This window comes from Halyomorpha halys, unplaced genomic scaffold, assembly GCF_000696795.3.
Source record: "Halyomorpha halys isolate HHAL.00 unplaced genomic scaffold, Hhal_1.1 Scaffold686.1, whole genome shotgun sequence".
NCBI classification, from domain to species: Eukaryota; Metazoa; Arthropoda; class Insecta; order Hemiptera; family Pentatomidae; genus Halyomorpha; species Halyomorpha halys.
Genome location: NW_027114454.1, coordinates 469,816 through 488,511, shown reverse-complemented (window position 1 = coordinate 488,511; position 18,696 = coordinate 469,816). Strand labels below are relative to the sequence as shown.

Sequence of the window (18,696 nt, the reverse complement as noted above, 5' to 3'; positions counted from 1 at the left end):
ATGAAATGCAGATATTTTTTTTAACGAAGAGGATACACTGGGGACGGCAGGCCTGACGATGCACGAGATCTTCCTGAAACAGGAAAAAGTCACTTAGGTGAAGGAAAGGCGGTACCCACAAGCATTGCGGCAACACATCCAGAATATCCAGGGTATCGGAGAATCTTAAGAAATAGGGTATTATCTTGGATAGCACGTCACCATACAACAGTCCCTACTGGGCCGTGCGGAGAAAGAGCGTGCCAGGAGAGACTATGGAAAATACAAAGTAATAATCGATTACCGAAACCTCAACGAGAACACTATTGATGAAAATACCCTATACCAAGGTAAGAAGACATTTTGGAGAGACTAGGTGGGGCGAACATTTTCAGCACCTTAGATTTAAAGGCCGGTTACCACCAGATCAGGATGCACCCAAACGACCAGCTCAAAACGGCGTTCACATTTGAAACGGGGCATTATGAATTTACACGGATGCCTTTCGGACTAATGAATGCCCCCATAACGTTCCAACGGCTAATGGACGAATTCTTATGGGGAATTGATGAGTCCATATGACAGGTGCACATGGACGATCTGCTGGTCTTCAGCGGAGGAGGAGCACTATTCTACCTACGCAGGGTTTTCCAACAGGTCCAATAATTCGGGTTAAACTTGTCCTCGGAAAAATCCATACTCCTGAAAAACCAAATACATTTTCTGGGTCATACGTTCTCCTAACACGGAGTCAAGCCTGACGCACATAAGGTGGACGAAGCCATCAGGAAAATGGTGATACCCACAGATGTTAAAGGGATCCGGAAAATGTAGGGCACCCTTAATTATTACCAGAGATGGCGGAAAATTTGGTGCCACTTAGCAATCTCTTGAAAAAAGGCAGTAGGCCTATTCTGACACCGGAAATAGAAAGAAGCATCCGGAAATGTGTGGAGAAATTGCAGTGGGAACCAGTATTAGCATTTTCGGACTTTCATAAACAGTTTAACGTCACCACGGATGCGAGTGAATACGCCTTTGGAGGGGTGCTATCGCAGGAAGGTGAGGGAGGGGAACGTGCTGTGTCATATGTGATTAGGCGACTGACAGATGCGGAAACCAGTTATACTGAGCTGGAGAGGAAGCTGTTAGGCATTGTGTGAGCCGTCGAACATTTTCGCCCTCACTTGTTAGGAAGAAAATTCTGGGTACACACGGACAACAAACCTCTCCAATAAGTTGGGAGGCTAAAGGAGTCATCGGCAAGGGTGACTCGGAGGTAAAATATCCTTAGCCAGTATAATATCGAGACAAACCCGGTAAACAGAATGTGATTGCAGACTGACTATCCCGAGCTATCATGATAAATACGGTAGAAAGAGGACAGGAGGGTACGTCCGGAAACGGACGACAATTTTGGACGGAGTGGACGCCGGGGGGAGGACGAAAGTCAAGGGGACGCCCCAGAAGCAACTTCGGGAGATGAGAGCTCAGATGATGAACGACCGGCAGAGATGGAGCAGATCGAAGAAATCATAAATGACAAGCCCCGGCAGATTATTAGGAAGACCAGGACCACTGGCCTGATGAAGATGGGAGGTATGGAAAAATTTCCATAACGGCTTTCTGGGTCCTGTTTCATAATAAAAGCTAATAGTTCATAAAACGTGTTAATTGCACTAATACTTGTTGTTCCTTAATAGGGAGAACTGTTAGTAATATTACAGGAGTTAAAAATTACTAAAGTACAAGTCATTGTAATTGTATTAAGTTAAATGAGTTACGATTATCGATCTCTTCAGCGAATTGGCGATGGAGCAGCGGATCAGAGATCGCTTGGCAAAGGCGGTATTGGGAGCGCTACGAATTTGGTTTTAAGTTTATGGGATCCCGGATCAAATTGCGTCAGATTTAGGATGAGAATTCGACAACCCCGCCATTCGGAAAGAAATAGGCGCATTGGAGGTAGAGTGGCATATAAATACCACGCGACATTCGAAGACCAGAAGAGAAATCGAAAGACTCCACAGCACGCTAAGACACCATCTGTGGGTCTATTAAATGGACAAGGGACTAGAGCCGGATGAGGCGAGGGACTATGATAAGAGCGATAGAAGCTTACGACCGCTCGATTCACATAGTCACGGGGTTCTCTCCCTTTGAAATCGTCTTTGAACACCGCAGTCGGAAACAGGATTACAGAAACACAGCAATCGAGGATGGGAGGATCGTAAGTAACGGTCTGGCACTAAAGAAGATGTGGGAGAGGGCGAGAAAACGAATCGCGGAAGAGAAACCCAATCATATTTCGTGGCACAATCTGAAGGTCCAGGATATTGGGGAGATAATAGGGATAGGAACAATTGTTTACCTATTCAGTAATTTTGTAAAACAAGGAAAAATAAAAACAGATAACGATTACAGAGTAACGTACGATTCAAAATTACTTTGGTAGTTTATAACTATGGTTGAGTTTGTAACTATGGTAGTCTCTAGGCATCTACATTCACATAAGGATTGCACAAAAAGTAACTGTACCCATTTACAATTGAACATTGAAATCAGGAGACAATTCACGAACCCCTTAGTTATTTTATCATATTTAATATCTTAAGTGGTTATTAAATCTATAACAATGTTGTGTATTGTTTATAACAGTGACTTCATTGATTAATCCTCAGTGGAAAGAAACAGAAGTAGCAGTGGTGGAGGTTTCGTTTCTTCAAACGTAACCGACCATTTCAAATTTAAGAATTTGTTTTGTTTTGTTTTGTTTTGTAATGTTGTTGTCATGTTTTTTAAAAAATATATGGGTGTGTTAATAAGAAATTAGTATTAGGCTACATTGTGACCTAAGAGAACAATAAAAGCATGTTGATTTAATAAACATAAAAATCCTGTTATTTTTATGATTAGCTGATTTTGATTTTACTTAATGAATATGCTTCGTTCGTCCTTTTCTATTGTTGTTTCATCATTGTTCCTATGTTATATATCTTACTCAATTTATGGGCTGGCCAAACTTTTTTTCCCACCTTCATGTTCTTCAAAAGAACTTTGCCTAAATTATTATTTAAGTAACCAGCCGAAAATGCAGGTAATATATGATTTTAGTGTACACAATGTAGATATGTGACTTTAAATTCACATTTAAGGATGAAATGATTTATTCTTATCATTAATTAAGTTTTTTATAGAAATATTTTGACATTTCTTAGTTTTATATGGTACATTTCTTAGTTTATATGATCTGAAAAATATTTATTAAGTCTTATTAAATATTTTAGTTTATAAATTCTCATACAAGACTATAAAGACAAGAAACTGCTTGTAGATTCCGACTATTGCAACATTTACTAGACAAACGGTCTAAATTACAAAAGATTACAATCCATTACAAAAGACTGATCTACATGACTATTATAAGGCCTATCTGGACATATGGAGTTGAGCTTTGGGGTTCCACTAAACCATCAAATTCCTCCAGAATCCAATCCTTACAGTCCAAAATCCTTCGTAAAATCCTTAATGCTCCTTACTTTGTCACAAATCAAGTCATCCATCAGGACCTCAATATTCCATATGCTGCCGATTTGGCCAGAACCAGATACCGTTCCTTCCATAATAAACTTCTCAACCACCCAAATCCACTTGTTTCTAACCTGGCTTCTCCTTCATTACCTAATAATCCTCCTAGGCGTCTGAAAAGAAGATGGCCTCGAGATCTTCTCCTCTAGAAATGTTTTTGGAGTTCTATCAATGGGTAGATTCTCCCCATGTTTTTACCATGTCACTATGTCACCTACAGCAAATTTACTTGTTGTATATATGTGTATACAGTTGTAAATATCAATAAATAAATTATTAAAAAAAAAAAAAAAGTTTATAAATTTCGCATTTCTGGCTCATTACAAAATTTATTGGTCTTTGTTTTGGTTTATTGTTTGAACCAAGGCCACCAGCTAATTTATTTTCAATTATTTATTACATATATGTTGTCAGCAGGCATTATTTTAGCTATATTTTAACTACTGTATAGCTGAAATCTAAGGATACTTTTATTTTAATTTCAACTGTAAATGTAATATGTAACTATATAATTTTTGTGCATTTCTCCAATGTACACTTCTATTTCAACTAGAACTCATCTTATGTACTCTTGCATTTTTTGTGTTGTTTTTTATTAACACAGTCAACTCTCGATAACTTGAAACTCTAGAGACTAGAGGAAAAGTTCTAAATGATTAGTAATAGTTTGAGTTCAAGTAATTTAGGGTTAGGGAACAACAAACTCTAACTAAAGGGATACATGTATACAACGTGTAATGTTGTAAAATCTTTGTTTTAAAATGTACAAAATATCAAACATACTTTTTCGTATCACAAATATAAAAAAGATGAATATGAAAAAAACCAAAGTTTTACAATTAAATGTATTTTTTTGAAAAAGTAGTCTGTGATTTTGTTTTGAGTTAGCAACTTTAATGTCTTGCAAAATTTTCATGTTGTTTATAAGGGCTGAGAAGATCTAATATTTGTCCTCAGTGCCTAGAGGTGTAGTGTATGGAGAGATGACTGCCACACTCTATGTGATTAGAGTTGGTGATTATCCTTAGATATCTTCCATGTCCTCATCCTGACAGGTTACCATTTTGGTATCACTTTGAGTACTGTGGACCCCGATTTTATCGTCAATATGGTAAAAAAAATCTTCAAAGATTAACTTACTACAGTTGGATTAAAGTCCCTATCTAGAGTCTGGTGGAACAGACTTTCTTGGCTGTTCTGCATTGTCTGTTTGTTTAATAAGCCTGCACTTTTTGAAGCATTTATAAAGGGAGGACAGGGAGACAATTTCTTTCTAGAGATCTCATTTCAATTTCGTAGATTCAAAAAACACGATGCGAATTTAGCCCAGTATGAAAGTAGACTCAATTATCTCATTCTTTATGTAACAAATAATAGTTCCATGCATGTTCAGAGGTGGGATACTTCAAATTTTAGGTCTGTTCCAACTACCACTTCTGAAGGTATTGAGCATGTGCAGGTTTTGGAAGGAGAAATCTCATACTACGCATGTTCCAGTCAGTCATAATTGTTTGTTGGAACAGACTTAGAGATTGGGGTAGTCCTGACTGTTGGAAAGTGAGATATCATTACCATAACTTACAGAAAGGACTAGAACACATTTTTTTTTTTTTTTCAAGGGAGAATGAAAAAACTACAAATTATTGAGAGTCGACTGTAGTCATTCCAGAGAACTTACCTAATAAGGTTTCTTGTATTGAATTTCTTTTAAATCAACTGTATACAGCATTAAATTAGGTATTCTCTAATTGAACTTGATAGTGTAATAGTTCGTTTATACAAGTCCATTTTAAATCCTATGGTATTGGAATCCTATAAATTTTTTATTACTTTATTAATCCAAGATTATGTTGGATTTTATTATAATTGCTGTTATTAAAATTTTTAATTTTATGAGGATACAATATTTCTGGCATTTCTGTTTATTCTGAAATATCTCAACATCTTATGTTAATCTTTAATATATTTGAAGTTTAAGTGACATTCAGTCCTTTATGCATATTGAACTCCATAGCTTAACGTAATCCTTAAGAAATAATCCTATGGCCTGGGGTCCCCACTTTGTTGAGCTTAACTTGTGAGGTGTTTTGTTGATAAAAACCATTCTAATTAATTTTTAGAGACTAAACACCTACTTTCTATTTTTTTACTACCTGCTGTTTAGCAGCAAACTTAATATAATATGCATGGCTTGGTTTTTGGACATTTCATTAAAAAACCAATAGATCAATAGTCAAGTGACAATTGTTCCCTAACAGGATCATCTATCTATCTTACAGAACTCTGATCCTTCCACCCCTAATTTCATTACGGAATAAATCTTTTTACTGTCTGTGATGGATTGTGTCTCCTCTTGATTTATTTTGTGTCAAACTTAGCTGCTTCCTTAATTATGGTAAGTATTGATCTCGTTTTCATCCATACCTATGACTACAATTGCTTGTATGTGGAGGCTTCATATTGATTTATTTATTACGATTTTGACTAGCATGTGTGAGAGGCATTTTGTCTTAAACCTTTCTTGTTATTAAATAGGAAGATGACATTAGTTTACCAAGTCTTACAAGTTGTTCTGGAATCCCTACATCCTCCATAGTATTCCAAAAAACTCATCATCAGTTGTATGCCTTGAATTGACCATGACTACATGTACATCCTTGTTTCCCTTCCAAAACTTCAGTAAATTGTCCTGCCTTCTGCTCGATCATAATCTATTTAGATATTCAACCAAAATTTTTCTGCGATAGGCAGTAACTAGTAGTTTTATTGCCTTATAAACTACTTACTATTCATTACAAAGAAAGGAATGCCTGCTGTACTTCCAATACTATAACCAGTCACCTTCTTATAGATTGGACAGATAACAGTGCAGTTCTTCTTTCTACCTCATTCCTTATTGTTATAGCAACATGGAACGAACTCATGAGTATTTCTTTGACCTTGATCAGTACAGCTAGTAGCCTTTTACACCTAGTGTTTTATCTGAAGGATTAATGACTTATTCGTAGCAAGCACCTGTTAGATTAGACCAAAAAGAAACTTCTTATGATGAAAAATTGTTATGTTAAATTTGATAGTTTGGTTCTTTTTGAGGAAGCTCTTCAATTGAAAGCTTCTACTGAACTTTTTTTTTAATATCATTTCATTAATCTCAAAGCAAAATGGTAATTTTTTATTTGCGGGTTTTTAAACATAATTCAAAAACCAAAAGGTTTTTTTTTAACTTTAGAACAACTAGTTATTCTTTCCAGACATTTTTAATATCTGATGATAAATGGTCTTTGTCTTTAGTGAATTTTATTATTTAGTCTTTTTCATCTTAGGTTCAGTTAAACTTCTAAACATTTCTTTTTTAATTTTATTCATAATTGTTCTGCTTAGATATTTCTTCCAGTGAAGTATGTTTTTGTTGATTTCCTTACATATCATCTAGCTATCATGTTCGTGATGTGGACCAATCTTTGTATTTCTCTGCATTAAATTTGGACTATATGTTGATATTGTTCTATATTTCCAGTTTTTGTCTTCTCCTTTTTCAACCCTGTGGATCCATGGAAACTATCTATAATCAAAATGATCCCCAAACCCCAAAAGCTGCCAGAACACCCATCCTCTTACCGTGCCATCTCTCTATTACCGATCATGGGAAAAATCCTCGAAAAACTTATTTTGAAACGCCTATACCCCATCCTAGATTCCAATCATATAATCCCAGATCACCAGTTTGGATTCCGAACATCCCACTCCACTATCCAGCGGTGTCATCTTGTGGTGGACATTGTCTCGTCTTCTTTGGAGCGTGGAATGTACTGCGCGGGAGTCTTTTTCGATATAGAGCAGGCTTTTGATCGAGTCTGGCACCCGGGACTGCTTTACAAACTCCATAAATTCTTACCTCCTACATATTTTCTCATCATCCCTTCCTTTCTTACTAATAGATTATTCCAAGTAAACCACAGTGGTTCCTATTCATCCCTCTATTTTCAATCCGCTGGTGATCCTCAAGGTAGTATACTCGGTCCCATCCTCTACACCGTCTATACAGCTGACATCCCAACAACTCCTAACACTATCCTTACCACGTATGCTGATGACACATGTGTGCTCACTGTTAGTAATAACCCTTTGATTGCATCCCAAACTCTCCAGTCCCATATCACAATCCTCGAAGAATGGTGTCGAAATTGGAGGATAAAAATAAATCACATTTACTCTTCGTCGTAAACCTGCCGACTGGACATACGGAGTTGAGCTTTGGGGCTCCACTAAACCTTCGAATTCCTCTTGTATCCAATCTTTACAATCCAAAATCCTTCGTATAATCCTCAATGCTTCTTATTTTGTTACTAATAAAACCATCCATAAAGACCTAAATATTCCTTATGTAACCGATCTAGCCCGAACCCGATATTATTCCTTCCATAATAAACTCCCTAACGACCCAAACCCACTAGTTTCTAACCTTGCTTCCTCTTCCATTCCTGGCAATCCTCCGAGGCGCCTGAAAAGAAGATGGCCTCATGACCTTATATTGTAAACTGTTTTTAGAGTTCTACTACTGGGTAGTTTCTCTACATCCTGTATTATGTCATTATGATCAAATTTACTTGTATTTTTTATACAGTTGTAAATATCAATAAATAAATTTAAAAAAAAACAAAAAAAAACCTGTGGATCCTTGGATGTCTTTCATATTTCTTATTATTATTATTAAACAACTATTCTTTATTAATTTAACTTTGTATTTTTAAGTTGTTTTTTTAATGTGATTTCGTCCTCAACATATCACATCCATTTTTACTAAATGTTTGTATTTTTTTCTTAAGAAATCCATGTCACTGTCAGAGCACATAGTGCTCCACAATACCTCTGGGATAGTTGTCTGTATTATGAATAATTTTTTGATTTATCACCCCTTTCAGACAAAGCCTATAGAATCATATAATATAAAGTTTTATATTATTAAAACTATCAAAATAAAATTAAGAATTTGGAAGTTTTGGTAGGTTGACTAAATTATTGTTAAACTGATGCAATATCATTGAATTTACTTACATTAAAAGGTTGAATGAATTATTATTATTAATCTGTTAACTCTGTAGGTTTTATGAAGAAACACACCAAAGTGATGTGTCGTGTGATCTGGCATGTAGCATGCATCTTTGGAGCGACTGAGTGGTAATGATTTAGTCAAAGCACTCTGATAAATCATAGTATTGAAGTGATATATAGGGGCACTCATTAGTGCCAAACCATTAAGTGTCTCCAAGTACCCATTCATTTACATTTTAAGTTTTTCAAAGAAAAAAAACAAAATAATTTTGAATGAACAGGAATTAGTGTCAATTTGATTGGCTTAGTTGAACAAAACTGTTAATTTAAAATGTCTTAAGTTTAGATTTTGTGAAAAAAATATTTATCAATAATAAGGAATTCGATCAAAGATAGTTGATTTCAAAGGAAATTCTTGAAACAGAAGGTAGGTTTGAAACTATCATTAATATATTTATTTTATTGTTTATATATTATGTTAATTATAAGTTATTAATACAGTTTGTTAAATTCATGTTATGGTTTTAAGATGGGTTGTAATTATATATTAAATCATCAATATTTGTATTTATTTATTTTTTAATGTTTGTACATTGTAGTATCTATCCAATATAGCCTTTTATTATGTGATACTAATATTATTTGTAATTATTTTTCAACAGTGTTAAAAATTTCCAATTCATATAATTTCTCTTATTTCAATTTCGATTCAATTTGTTAGATTTTATGGCCATCACCAGTTCAATTATTCATTCAATTCATAAAATAAATCTGTACTACTACCTACAACCCATGGTGTAAAACAGAAAAGATATATAAATAAAATATAAGTTTTTGGTTGAAAATAATTAATTACTTCTTTTTCCATTGCTTTTAAATGTTTATATATTTACTTACTGCTGTAAAACAGTCTTTAAAAATCTTTCTTTTTTTATAATTATTTCGATGCTTCCTTTTCCCATTAGCTTATAATTGGTATAAGTGAAATATATTAAATCTCTTTTATTAACTTATTATAATTATTATACTACTTGAATTAAAAATAAACTAGCAAATAATAATGGTTACAAAATATGAAATGGTTTAGTGTCCTCAATTAATCAAATGATGAAAGCGGATAAATATTTATTGAAATATATTGACTTTTTACTAGTGAAACCAAAATTAATGAACTAATATAAAATTTACAGTAAAAAAGAAACACCCAAATTCATTTCTTGAACTGAGAGAGAAAGGGACATAACTGAGTGTAGAAAAAAAGGTTCTGTGAAAAAGAATGTAAACAATAATAAATCGACTTTACTAGCTGCCTTATCATCAGTGAATATCAGACTCCAACGATTGGATAATTGATTCTGGTGCAACCTCATTTATGACCAAGAACAAATATTGGTTAAGTGACTGTAGTGAAAACAAGCAAGAGATTTCAGTAGCTAACAATGAAAAAATCATATCAGAAGCTGTTGGATTAGTTAATCTTAATAGAGATATTAATGTTTTGGATGTGTTGTATGTTCCATAGCTGGCGACTAACTTGTTATCAGTCAGTAAAATGATAGATAAAGGTTATAAAGTTGTTTTTGACCGTGACCAGTGTAAAATTTATCAGAAATGTAACATAATCGGAAATGAGCTGATGACTGCTTACAATGAAGGAGGAGTTTATAAAATAAGAAAGCCCCAGGCTGTAAATGTAGTGGAAAACTCAAATGAAATTAAACAGGTGAAAAAATTGCCTCATGATCTGTGGCATCAAAGATTAGGGCACTTAAATAGATATTATATAAATAAATTAAAGAGTTCTGCTATTGGAATGGATTTCAGTGATAATGGTGACAGTGATAGGTGAAATTTGTTTTTTCCTATTGCTTGTATCAAAGGCAAACAAAACAGAGAACCCTTTAATAAAGATAAAGGTGTGCAATCACCACGTAAGCTAGAACTCATACACTCTGATTTGTGTGGACCTATGAATGTTCCCTCTTAGGGTGGTGCTAGATACATGTTGACACTTACTGACGATTTTAGTCGGAAGACTTTTATTTATCTATTAAAGAACAAATATAAGACTATGAATAAATTTCAAGAATTCAAAAATGAGGTAGAAAAACAACTTGGAGTTAAGATAAAAATATTACGTACGGATAATGGTATGGAGTATACTAATAAAAACTTAAAGAATTACTTACGTAGGCATGGGATTGTCCATCAAAAATCTGCACCTTATTCTTCTCAACAAAATGGTGTAAGTGAAAGAGTTAATCGCACAATTATTGAGAAATCTAGGACCATGCTAGAGGACTCAGGTCTGGATCTAAGATATTGGGGAGAAGCAGTGAGTACAGCCACTTATCTTAAAAATCGAAGCCCTACTAAAGCTCTCGATCATAAATTACCGAAGGAAATTTGCTCAGGTAGAAAAGTTAATTTATTTTATCTCAAAACCTTTGGATGTAAAGCCATGAGATTTATACCTAAGGAAAATAGGAAAAAATTGGATACCAAGTCTGAATGATGCATTTTTGTTGGGTATCCTGATGACTGTAAAGCATACAGACTTATCAATCCTTCAAACCCGAAGCGAGTTATTATTTCCAGGGATGTAAAATTTATTGAGAAGGCAACTTCACTTGAGAAATCGAATGAAATTTCAAAATCGCCGAGTGAAATTCCTATTGTTTTTTCTGAGCGATCAAATAATTTGGATAATGAAAAACCGGATGACGAAGTACCGTACAATGAAGAACTGGACAGTGAAGAGCCATTTTATGGTTTCGAAAATCAGGCTGAGGATGCTGATAACAATATTGAACCTACAGAAGAGGAAGATGTGACTATTCCTTGAAGATCGAAACGCCACCGTAAAACCAAGACCTTTCCTGGATTTGAGTTATACTTAGCCTCAAATAAATAAATAAATGAAGAGGACATTGACGGACCCTATAAGGAAATGTGGGTGGCTGCTATGAGAAGGGAGATGGACGCTCTGGAACTAAACAACACTTTCGAAGTTGTGGACCTCCCAACCAACATCAAACCCTTAAAATCAAAATGGGTTCTTCAAATAAAAGAGGATGAAGAACAGAGGAAGTTTATGGGCGAGATTACTACGAAACGTTCTCATCCATATTTAAGTATTCTTCTATAAGATATTTACTCTCTTATGCTGCAAAAGAAGACCTTGAAGTAGACCATATGGATGTGACAACAGCAAACTTACATGGTGAATTAGAGGAGGAAATTTATGTAATACCACCATCTGAGTTCCTTAATGAGGCCGAAAAAGAGAAAGTATAGAGACAAAAAATCCATCTATGGACTCAAACAGAGTGGGTGTTGTTGGAACAAAAACCTACATGATAAACAAATAGATATTGGCTTTCTACAGTCGAAACCATATCCCTGCGTATACATTATGAGGAATAATAAATCTTGTCTAATAATAGCAATCTATGTTGACGATTTTATATTATTCTATAATGATCAAGTTTTGACTTCCCAAATTAAAGAAAACTTAAAGGAGAATTTCGAGATGAAAGACTTTGGACCAATCAAGAGATGTCTTGGAATGGAAATTATTCGAGACCGTGTCAACAGGAAAATCAGCATTTCCCAAAAATCATATGCAGAGCAAATTCTGAAAAAATTCAATATGGATAAAGCTAAGCTGACAAGCAACCCCATAGAACCTGGACTAGAATTCACTGAGAATGAGAAAGAAGAGGAAGATGATTGTAGGAACATTCCTTATCAAGAAGCAATAGGTAGCCTGCTCTACCTATCTCAAGTTTCCCAACTGGACATCACCTTTGCTGTTCATCTTCTCAGCAGGTACAACAATAATTATAGAAGAGTACATTGGAATGCTGTGAAGCGATTACCGAGATACATCAAAGGTACGGTGGATTATAAATTGACTTTTTCAAGAGACGGAGGAGATAATTTGAAGGTGTGCTGTGATGCTGACTGGGGGAATAAAATCAATGAAAGATATTCAATCACAGGCTATTGTTTTTTAATCCAAGGTGGTGCAATTATTTGGAATAGCAATAAGCAGAAAACTGTTGCCTTATCAAGTTGTGAGGCGGAGTATATGAGTATTCTTCAACTCTTCAAGAGCTCCTTTGGATCAGGAATTTGATATCCGAAATCAATCCTAGTGTAGTGAGTGGACCTACTAAACTCTATTGTGACAAAATTGGTACATTAGAATTGTCTAAAAACTCATCAATGATCAATCTAAACATATAGATGTTTTTTTAGAGAAAATATCATTTTATTAGAGAACATATAAAAAATAATGATATTTGTGTAGAGTATATTGCTTTTGATAAAAACATTGCGGATTTCTTAACTAAGCCATTGAATGGTCTTAAGCATAAAGTTAATGTTGAAAATATTGGTTTAATGTTTTAGATTTTTTGGTTGTTTGACTTTAATTGTGTTTCAAAATTTAGAATTATGGGGGGGTGTTAATATTTTAATCCTAAATTTATTAAGAAATATAGAAGGCATATGTTCATATGCCCATGTATGTTTTTCCCTGCCATTTTTTTGTGCTTGTACCTAGTGTGAGTGAACTGTAATGAGAAGAGTTTATGAGTAATAAAAAACCTTGTCTCTCCAATCTAGTGTTATTTATTAACCAACAATATCTTGAAAATTAATTTAGTAAATTCATTTATGATGTTTTTGTTGTTTTTCAATGCCATATACATAGTCAGTGTTGTGTAAAAAAGGATGAGTTCAACAATAGAGTGTTTTGTCCTAGAATTGATACTAATTAGCTTAACTATCTAAAACAATCGGGAATGTTTAAGGTTTTCAAAAATATCAACATATTATAATTTTTTTATACAAAGATATTTTTCCAAACCATGTTAAGTTTAAAATATACTGTTGTAACAATTTTTGGGTTGGCCCTTTTTATATAACACTGATCTGTTTAGTTGTACTCCTAGTTGGTTCAAAATGTGATAATAGTGGCATTCGTCAAAAATATCTATGGCAGTCGGATTACTATTGTGTTTTGAGTATTCTGTAGGTGCCTTTGTTATGAGTTGGGCATGTGTGAGTCTTATATTTCCTATTCTGAGACTAGTTATTGCCTCTATAAATTATTTGTATGTGTTGAGTTGAAATGTCACTATTATATCATTCTCATGTTACTTCCAGATCACATGCCTGGTCACTGCAGTGTACTTCTTTTTTAAGAAGTTTCTAGTATTTACCTATTTCTTAGTTAAAGAAAATTATAGTACTTTTTTATAAGTAAAACAATTTAAGAAGTTATATTTACTGGACAAAAAAACATGAAGAGATCATACTCATTGAAATTACTTACTATTCTGTGAGTATAGTAAGAGAAAAGATTTTAAGTTAATTTTCTGTAAATATCATATTTTTTTTTTTGTTGGACTTCATTTTTTTTTTATTATTGTTTTAACATTACTATATAGATTTTTATTCAAACTAATTTCCAGAAGAATAATTTAAAAAAGAAAAATCCTGGTCTCAACAATTCTGCCAAAAGGGTACTTACTTATTTCGTTGCCATTCTTCTAAAAGTAGGTGTAAAGAATAGTAGAGAGGCCTTACTGCTTTAATTGCAAATTTATATCCAATATTTCAATTAATTCCTTATCTGTCTTCACAAGGCTGAAGGAATCCTCTCTCAAACCTAAACCTTTCAAAATAATCCTTGCAATTAATAAGTGTCAGGATCTCTCTGAGATTCTCTCTCTCTCTCTCTCTCTCTCTCTCTCTCTCTCTCTCTCTCTCTCTCTCTCTCTCTCCCCCTCTCCCTCCCTCCCGCTCCCTCTCCCTCTCCCTATAATAATTAAATAAAAGATTCTTAAACAGTCATTATTGATGAATTTAAACAGAAAGATGAACTTTTATTCACTAATTTGAATAGAAAATGCATATTTTTAATAACACTATTCCTTAAATATTTTCAGTTATGGATGTTACTTTCTCCAAGGAATACTCCAGGAAAATTACTGGATATTATTTATTCATCCTCAGTTCCTGATTTTGATTATAATGTTCCATCTGAAAGGTAAACTTCAATCAATTTTTCTTTTTGTGATACAGTTTATGAGTTATTAAACTACATGATAATTTTATATATTTTTCCTTAGCAATGAACCTTTAATTTATTTACTAAAGTAGTGATTGGAAATTTATTTTATTGACATACTTTAAAAGATAAAATTTATTCTTTAGTTATTTAATGTCAATGGGAGCTTGATTTTAATTTCATTTATGTTTAATGATTTCCCTATCAGAAAAAACATATTATCTTTTTCTATTTATTATCAAGATATACATTGATTTTGAGATTTATCATGTTCGTTTTTGTATCCTAATCTCAAATGACCCTAACTTACTTCTACTTATGAGTTTTCTTTAATCATTTGTGTTTATTCATGTGATATTATTTTTTAATATTTTTATTTATTTTTCAAATATCACTTCTTCACTACTACTGATAAAAAGTAATTTTTCTCTTTTATAATGTGTTCTCAAATCTTCTATTGTAGTGCCGTCCTTGTGTACTTCATTTTTTTTTTTTCAAAGTTTAGTCAATACTTCTCATCTACTTTTAATATTATCACTTTTTTAGAATAACAATTTCCTTAAGTTTTTCAATTTTATGATAATATTTTTGTTTATGGAAGTTATTATTCATGAAGCCTTTGTTTGAACCTAGGAGAACTCGGACATTAGATTTTCATTTAGTGTTTGCCATTAAAATGTTAGATGTCATGGATCATTACGTGCATGTTACATAAATATTTATAATAAACTCAGACACTTTATATAGTATAATTCTGAAAGTTTGGAATGATGAATTTTAAAACTTTGTAAATGAGCAATGAATAAATTTATAAAAACCAAAAGGCAAAAAAAGAAATTTATTGCATTTTGATTCTGATTTTGTACATTTACTTGTAAACCATACATGAAATGTTAGGACTTGCAACAGATATTTCTAGTGTGGACACAAGATCCTACAGTTAATTTATGAATATCTATAATCCATTTCACTGTTCTGAACCTCAATTATATGAAAAATCATTCTATACATTGAATAGAAAATTTTGTTGTTAAGTTATGCCCTGATCAAGGTAAGTCATGTCTTTGAAAAAGCCATCCTCTATCATTTTGTTTGTATTTTTGGTTAGAAAATATTTTGGTGGTTGATGCTTCCTGTGTTTGATGATCATGATTTTTCTTTAAAACTACCAAAGGACATTTATAGTTTTTTTCAGTATAATTTTTCAATTTCATCCTTCACATCCATTCCTCTTTTATTGAATTAGAGAATGTGATCGTTTTAGGCTGTGCCATGCCACTAGTGTATTCATGAATTTATTCCTTATAGTAATATGATGGAACAAGAATATTCTTATTGAGTTTCAATTAGTAATTTACCAGAACACTATGCTAAACAGCTCAGTTCAGGGGTCAAATTAGAATGACTCGCCACAATGAGCGAGTAATTAATCCCTTTTTTCATGACCCAATGCTTGGTAAAAGTGTGATGACTAGGAGGTGAAGATGATGATTCTCTAAAAAGTGTAACAATTCTTTTCTTTTATTGAAATAATTTTGTTTTTATCTATTTTAATACCAGACAGGTTTAAATTAGGAGACACTCATAATTTTATTTTTATATTTTAATTTAGGGAAAAAAAGAGAAAAAGAGTGCTATTATGTACTGAATTAGGCGAGACATAAAATTATTGATAAGTTCCTAATTGTTTTATTTGTTATGTTTCACTCACTACAAAAAATTTATTGAAAATTATATTCCTTCATAGATTTTAAAAATGTTACTTATACTGTTCCAGAACGTTATCTGACATTTCACTTCCAAGTTCCACTAAAAGGAATGGAACTCTCTTTCTAATTCTATTCTTTTTACCTCAGAAGTTTAACATAAAAAAATGGAGTGATATTCTTTCAAATCCTTACTATGTTCAAACACGAATACCACTAACGAGTTATCAAGTTCCTGTTACTTCAACTTTTGAACTTCTAAAAGGTAAGATATAGATTAAACTGGATTGTTGAGTCCAATGAAATGAAATATTGTTTCCTGTGATATCCTACTAAAGATTATTAGTTATATTTACCTTTTCCCATAATTTTAACCAGCATTAATTGATTTCTGTAAATAATACTTATGTGTTGTTGAAAATTATGACATTTCCTTAAGGTTAATGGCATTGATAACCAACAGATTTTATGCCTTAATTTCACTGCAACCAACCACCCTGAGTTTAATGTAAAATTGTAAGGGAATTTCCAAAAATTAATTAATCTAGAAACTAAACAACATATAGAATCAGTTAATGTGCAGCACATAGAAGCAGTTTGTCTTGGAGGTTCTTTAGAAATACATATGTAACTAAAAAACTAATATTATTGCAATGTTAAAAAAAAATATTTTTTTAAAACATTTCTAAATTAAAGGCAGTAAAAGTATTAACAATTATTGCAAAATATTATTCCTCCAAAATAATTTCCGAGGATAATCAATTTTAATAATAGAATTTTTTAATGTAGAGTTAACTAGGGTAATTTCATCCCAAAAATGAAAAGTTATTTTCAACCCTCATTTGCTGGACAATAATTTTAGTTATTAATTTGTTTCATTATGTGATCTATAAATTTTTAAAAAAGTTTTAAATTTATAAATGGTCAAAAAAGTTTTAAAAAATAATATTTTTAACACATATTTATTGTATTTTTGGACATTCCGGGGATTCTATGTCCCCCTCAGCACTATAAAATTCACTGCTGCTTTTAAACTAATCCCTCGATTGTAGGAAAATAGTCCCGGATGCAGTTAATAAAGATATCAAAATAGTAGGAGAAAACTATTTATTGTTGACCAACGTTTTACTCCACTTTGTAGAGCTTCGTCAGGGCTGTCAGATTGAAACAAAGATGACAACTGATCATCATGGTCATGGTTCAGTTGTCATCTTTGTTTCAATCTGACAGCCCTGAGGAACCCCTGCATAGCAGGGCGAAATGTGAGTTTTGCTGTTACAAAACTTTCAACCCTGTATCTGTTGTCATTAGATATAGGATGTAAGCTATGTGCTCCAATGGTAGGTTTTAGCTCCTTTTTCTTCCCAGCCTATGCATTAAAGTCTCCCAAGACGATTTTCATTTTATAAGCAGGACAGGTACAGGTGCTATAGTTCATTTGTCCAGTTGTTCATTGAGCTTATCTTTCTCCTCTTCATCCTTCTCTTCTGTAGGACTGTGCACACATATCAGACTAATATTTCTGAAATGTTCTAATGTATAGTTTGTATAGCCTTTGATGGTTTGGTTGGAATGTGCTTATTTCTGTGAGTCCCATGAAATGAAAAATTAATCCCTCACCATGGTTAGAATAGGTTAGGGTGGGACCCTGTTAATATCCTCCCTGCCCCGTACATGATAAATGACCAGGAAGGGGGTAAAAAAAATAAAAATAAATAAAAAGGTTGGAAATCTAGGATCACAAATTTTATTCTAGTCAAGACCATAAATAAGACTCCAAATTTATGTCTATTCTCATTTCCACTATATAATAATGTTATGAAATCTTATCCTTTTATATGGTCTTTGCCAGCTCATCTCATGCCAGTCAACCCATGAACCAAACCTCTTTTATCTAGGCTTGGGACTGGCAATGGCTATAGTAAGATTATTTCCATTGATGGAATTCAGTTAAATTAATATTGGAATTTATTTCATTTATACATTCCCCATTAATTGGCTATCCTGCTTTACTGGCAATGTCTCAGTCCCGACTTGGACGGATATTATATTTGTATTATAAATATTATATAATATTTATAATTACTTAAATGAACAATTTTATAACACCCAGTGAATTTTTTGTAATAAAAATGACAATTTGTACGATTACTACCCATGAAGAGTCATGGGTTCAGTACTTTTAAAGAAACAAATCAATTGGTGTTATAAAACCTTGAAATTTAGTTAAAATCGGTGACCACTCACTGTGCCCTACCCTTGTTAGTTATTATTAATAATTACAATAGA

General features: G+C 32.9%; 1 protein-coding gene across 1 annotated transcript in view; it reads left to right on the top strand.

The window, feature by feature from the left end:
• Window positions 1-2,669: 2,669 nt before the first annotated feature.
• The window catches only part of LOC106685371 (lipid scramblase CLPTM1L), a gene marked incomplete in the record, with an annotated part of 36,614 nt that continues 20,587 nt past the window's right edge, over window positions 2,670-18,696 (top strand). The window contains 3 exon segments of the mRNA XM_067051637.1: window positions 2,670-3,076; window positions 14,580-14,680; window positions 16,479-16,672. Of these exon segments, the coding sequence (XP_066907738.1) occupies window positions 2,915-3,076; window positions 14,580-14,680; window positions 16,479-16,672 (457 nt within the window).